The following is a 5,000-nucleotide window of genomic DNA, read 5'->3' as shown; positions in this document are numbered from 1 at the left end:
CAAGGTGTCCTTGAAGCGCTTGCAGGGTGCTCCAAGTTCGTGGTGGCCTTCCTTTAGCTGGCCATACAAGAGCATCTTCGGGATCCTGCTGTCTGTCATGCGGACAACGTGTCCTGTCCAGCGTAGCTGGCACTGGATCAGCAGGCCTTCGATGCTGGGCAGACAGCTCCTCTCTAGGACCTGGAGGTTGGAGACCCTGTCTTGCCACTTTATGACGAGGATCTTTCGTAGGCATCTCTGGTGGAACTGCTCAAGTTGTTGAATGTGACGGCCATACGTCGTCCATGTGTTACAGCAGTACAAAAAGGTGGTTAGCACAACAGCTCTGTAGGTTTTGATTTTGGTGCTGAGCCTGATGCCTTTGTTGTTCCACAGCCTGTTGTTGAGTGTGCCAAAGGCGGAGCTGGCCTTTGCGATGCGCAGCGTCACTTCTGCATCAAGGGCTCCGTTGCTGCATAGGGTGCTACCCAGGTAGCAAAACTTGTCGACTGACAGGATCTCTGTGTCATCGATCCTGATTGCAGGTGGGAGGGAGGCACTGGCGTTCTGTGAGCTATCTGGTTGGTACATGGACTCGGTCTTGCTGAGACTGATGGTGAGTCCAAAGCGCCTGCAGGGGGTTGAGAACCTGTCCATAATGAACTGCATGTCCTCATGGGTGTGTGCAGCAAGTGCGCAGTCATCAGCGAAGAGGAGCTCTCTCAACAGTGCCTCAACAGTTCGGTTTGTAGCGCATAACTATATAGCACTACGCTGCACGAAGTACTTCAAATACAGTTTTGTTTGTTTCTTTATTCCAAAGCTCCAGGGTTGTACTTTTGGTGAATGAAGAAGCGGCGCTTACCACATGAGGAAAGCACACACATACATACACAACCCACATGAAACAACACACAGTGAACACCCAGGCCCACCCATCAACCGAAAACAACAAAAATCATACATACCACGTGAACCCCCTCCCATCCCACCCGCCCACACACATCCCCCCTCGACCCCCCCCCCCCACCCACACACACACACACACGCATAGACACTTGGCAGTCAACTGTCTGTCGCGACGCTGTCTCAGCTCCCTCAGTATGGTGCCCCTCCCCCCCCTCACGCCCCCCCACCCCACCCCGAACATATCACACAACCACACACACAACTCCCCCTCCCACCTCCCCCCCCCCCCACACACACACACAGAAAGGGCACTGTACTGACTGTTGCTCCGCTGTCAATGGGCCCAAAGCATGGTGTCCCTGGACACACACACACACACACACACACACACACACACCGCACACACACACACAGACAAAGGGCAGTGCACTGACTGTTGCTCCGCTGCCTGAGGGTGGCCAGCATGGTGTCCCTGGACCGCCCCCCCCCCCCCCCCCCCCCCCCCCCCCCACACACACACACACCGCACACACACACACACCGCACACACACACACAAACACACACACAGACACACACCGCACACACACACACAAAGGGCAGTGCACTGACTGTTGCTCCGCTGCCTGAGGGTGGCCAGCATGGTGTCCCTGGACCGCCCCCCCACCCCCCGCCTCCCCCCCCCCGGACCCCTCCGCCCCAACCACCCCACACAGACACACACCGCACACACACACACAAAGGGCAGTGCACTGACTGTTGCTCCGCTGCCTGAGGGTGGCCAGCATGGTGTCCCTGGACCCAGTGCTGTCCTTCCCCTGCTGCCTCAGCAAGGTGCGCAGCTCTTCCTCCGTCATGGCGTTGGGGTTGAGGCACGGCTTGTTGTCCAGCATCGCCTGGGGGGGGGGGGGACAAGGAGAGAGACTGGTATACTGACTGACTGACTGACTGACTGACTGACTGATTCATTCACTCACTCACTGAATGACTGACTGACTCACTTACTCACTGACTGACTGGCATACTGACTGATGACTGGCTGACTGACTGACTGGCATACTGACTGACTGGCATACTGACTGACTGACTGACTGACTGACTGACTGACTGGCATACTGACTGACTTGCATACTGACTGACTGAGAGACAGAAAGACAGACAAAGACATGACGTTGGGGTTGACGCACGGCTTGTTGCCCTGCATCGCCTGAGGGACAGGGAGAGAGACTGGCATACTGACTGACTGACTCACTCACTCACTAACTGAATCACTGACTCACTGACAGACTGACTGACAGGCATACTGACTGACTGACTGACTGGCTGGCTGGCTGGCTGACTCACTCACTGACTGACTGACAGGCATACTGACTGACAGGCATACTGACTGACTGACTGACTGACTGACTCACTGACAGACTGACTGACAGGCATACTGACTGACTGACTGACTGACTGACTGACTGGCTGATTGACTGGCTGACAGAGAGACAGAAAGACAGACAAGACATGACGGCTTGTTGTCCTGCATCGCCTGGAGGACAGGGAGACAGACTGGCATACTGACTGATTGACTGACTGGCTGACTGACTGGCTGACTGACGGAGAAACAGACAGATAGACAGGCAGACATGGAGCTGACGCACGGCTAGTTGTCCACCATCGCCTGGGGACAGCGAGACAGACTGGCATACTGACTGAGTGACTGACTGACTGACTGACTGAGAGACTGAGAGACATGGGGGTTGACCTGACAAGAAAAGACATGAGAAGGAGGAGAACGGAAAGGAGGAGGAGGGGAAGGGGGAGGGGAGGAGAAGGGGGAGGAGGAGGAGTGGAGGAGGAAGAGAAGAAGGAAGAGGAGGAGTAGAAGGAGGAAGAGGAGGAGGAGGGGAGAAGGATTTGGAGAAGAAAGAAGAGGAGGAGAAAGAGGAGAACGAAGAGAAGAAAGAGGAGAAGGAAGAGAAGAAAGAGGAGAAAGAGGAGGAGGAGGAAGAGCAGGAGGGGAGGAGGAGTAGGAGAAGAACGAAGAGGAGAAAGAAGAGGAGGAGGAGGAGAAAGAGGGGAAGGAGGAGGAAGAGAAGAACGAAGAGGAGGAGGAGGAAGAAGAGGGGAAGGAGGGGGAAGAGAAAGAAGGGGAGGAGGAAAAAGAAAAGAAGGAAGATGAGGAGAAGAAGGGAGGGGATGAAACAAAGGAGGAGGAGAAGGAGGGCAAGAGGAGAGGAAGGGCAGGAGGAGAAGGAGGGCAAGAGGAGAAGAGGGGCAGGAGGAGAAGGAGGGCAGGAGAAGGAGGGCAGGAGGAGAAGGAGGGCAGGAGGAGAAGAAGGGCAGGAGAAGGAGGGCAAGAGGAGAAGGGCAGGAGGTGGAGAAGGGCAGGAGGGGAAGGGCAGGAGGAGAAGGAGGGCAGGAGGAGAAGGGCAGGAGGAGAAGGAGGGCAGGAGGAGAAGGGCAGGAGGAGAAGGAGGGCAGGAGGAGAAGGGCAGGAGGAGAAGGAGGGCAGGAGGGGAAGGGCAGGAGGAGAAGGAGGGCAGGAGGAGAAGGGCAGGAGGAGAAGGAGGGCAAGAGAAGCAGAAGGGCAGGAGGAGAAGGAGGGCAGGAGGAGAAGGGCAGGAGGAGAAGGAGGGCAAGAGAAGCAGAAGGGCAGGAGGAGAAGGAGGGCAGGAGGAGAAGAAGGGCAGGAGGAGAAGGAGGGCAAGAGAAGCAGAAGGGCAGGAGGAGAAGAAGGGCAGGAGGAGAAGGAGGGCAAGAGAAGCAGAAGGGCAGGAGGAGAAGAAGGGCAGGAGGAGGAGGGCAGGAGTAGAAGAAGGGCAGGAGGAGAAGGAGGGCAGGAGGAGAAGAAGGGCAGGAGGAGAAGGAGGGCAAGAGAAGAAGGGCAAGAGGAGAAGGAGGGCAGGAGGAGAAGAAGGGCAGGAGGAGAAGGAGGGCAGGAGGAGAAGAAGAAGGCGGGGGAGGAGCAGGAGGTGGAGGACGAGACATTCAGACAGACAGAAAACAAAACCCACTATGGTTTCTTGAACCCTTTTATGAATAAACTTATTTCGATGGTCATTACATTTTGGTCATGTTCATTGCAAAGATGGCCAGCCAGCCAGCCAGCCAGCCAGCCAGACAGCCGGGCAGACATACAGACAGAAAGCAAGACAGCCAGACAGCCATCCAGCCATCCAGCCAGACAGAGACAGCCATGCATCCAGACTGACTGACAGACAGACAGACAGACAGACAGCTATCCCGCCAGCAACCCAGCCAGCCAGGCAACCAGCCAGACAGACAGACAGACAGACAAGACAAGACAAAAACAGACCTGGATGGTCCGGAAGACCTTGGTCAGTTTGTCCAGGCTGTTGTCAAACTTGAGGGAGTGGAGGAACTTCACCATGGACCCCATCTTCAAGTCTTTCACGTTGAACTTTTGCAGGAAGGCCATGGCGTTCTGCAGCAAGGTCTTCAGGACTGTCTCGGACACAAACACACGGCGAGGCATAAAGGTTAGTTCGTGTAAAGACTACAGGGTGATGGTGATGGTGGTGGCATTGAAACATTTTCAGATCACATGTCAACCACACGCATTTGGACTGAAACTATTTTTGTGTTGCATTTTGTATTTCTTTCTTTTACCACGACAGATTTCTCTGTGTGAAATTCGGGCTGCTCTCCCCAGGGAGAGCTCGTCGCTATTCTTCAGCGCCACCTTTTTTTTTTTTTTTTTCTTTTTTTTCCCTGCGTGCAGTTTTTGTTGGTTTTTTTTTTTTTTTTTTTTTTGGTTGGTTGTTGTTTTGGTTTTTTTGTTTTTGTTTGTTTTGTTTTTTTGGTTTTTTTTGTGGTTTTTTTGTTTTTGTTTTTGGTTTTTTTTTGGGGGGGGGGGGTGTTTTGTTTTGTTTTTGTTTTTCCTACCGAAGTGGATCTTTCTGCAGAATTTTGCCAGGAACAACCCTTTTTTGTTGCCGTGGGTTCTTTTTCGTGCACTAAGTACATGCTGCACACGGGACCTCGGTTTATCGTCTCATCCGAATGACTAGTGTCCAGACCACCACTCAAGGTCTAGTGGAGGGGAGGAAAATATCGACGGCTGAGCCGTGATTCGAAGCAGCGCGCTCAGATTCTCTCGCTTCC

General features: G+C 54.1%; 2 protein-coding genes across 2 annotated transcripts in view; both read right to left on the bottom strand.

The window, feature by feature from the left end:
- Nucleotides 1-1,353, bottom strand: part of LOC143301766 (uncharacterized) — a 13,000-nt gene extending 11,647 nt beyond the window's left edge. Inside the window, exon 1 of the mRNA XM_076616155.1 lies at nt 1,323-1,353. Coding sequence (XP_076472270.1) covers nt 1,323-1,353 — 31 coding nt within the window. The remainder of the gene's footprint in view (nt 1-1,322) is intronic.
- Nucleotides 1,354-1,639: 286 nt separating this feature from the next.
- LOC143301765 (uncharacterized) overlaps nt 1,640-5,000 on the bottom strand; it is a gene marked incomplete at its 3' end in the record, with an annotated part of 72,106 nt that continues 68,745 nt past the window's right edge. Inside the window, exons 27-28 of the mRNA XM_076616154.1 lie at nt 4,192-4,340; nt 1,640-1,783 (exon numbers count right to left, since the gene is read on the bottom strand). Coding sequence (XP_076472269.1) covers nt 1,640-1,783; nt 4,192-4,340 — 293 coding nt within the window. The remainder of the gene's footprint in view (nt 1,784-4,191; nt 4,341-5,000) is intronic.

Source organism: Babylonia areolata, chromosome 28 (genome assembly GCF_041734735.1).
Source record: "Babylonia areolata isolate BAREFJ2019XMU chromosome 28, ASM4173473v1, whole genome shotgun sequence".
NCBI lineage: Eukaryota > Metazoa > Mollusca > Gastropoda > Neogastropoda > Buccinidae > Babylonia > Babylonia areolata.
The sequence above is the reverse complement of the archived record's forward strand: the minus strand, read 5'-3'. Positions and strand labels throughout refer to the sequence as shown.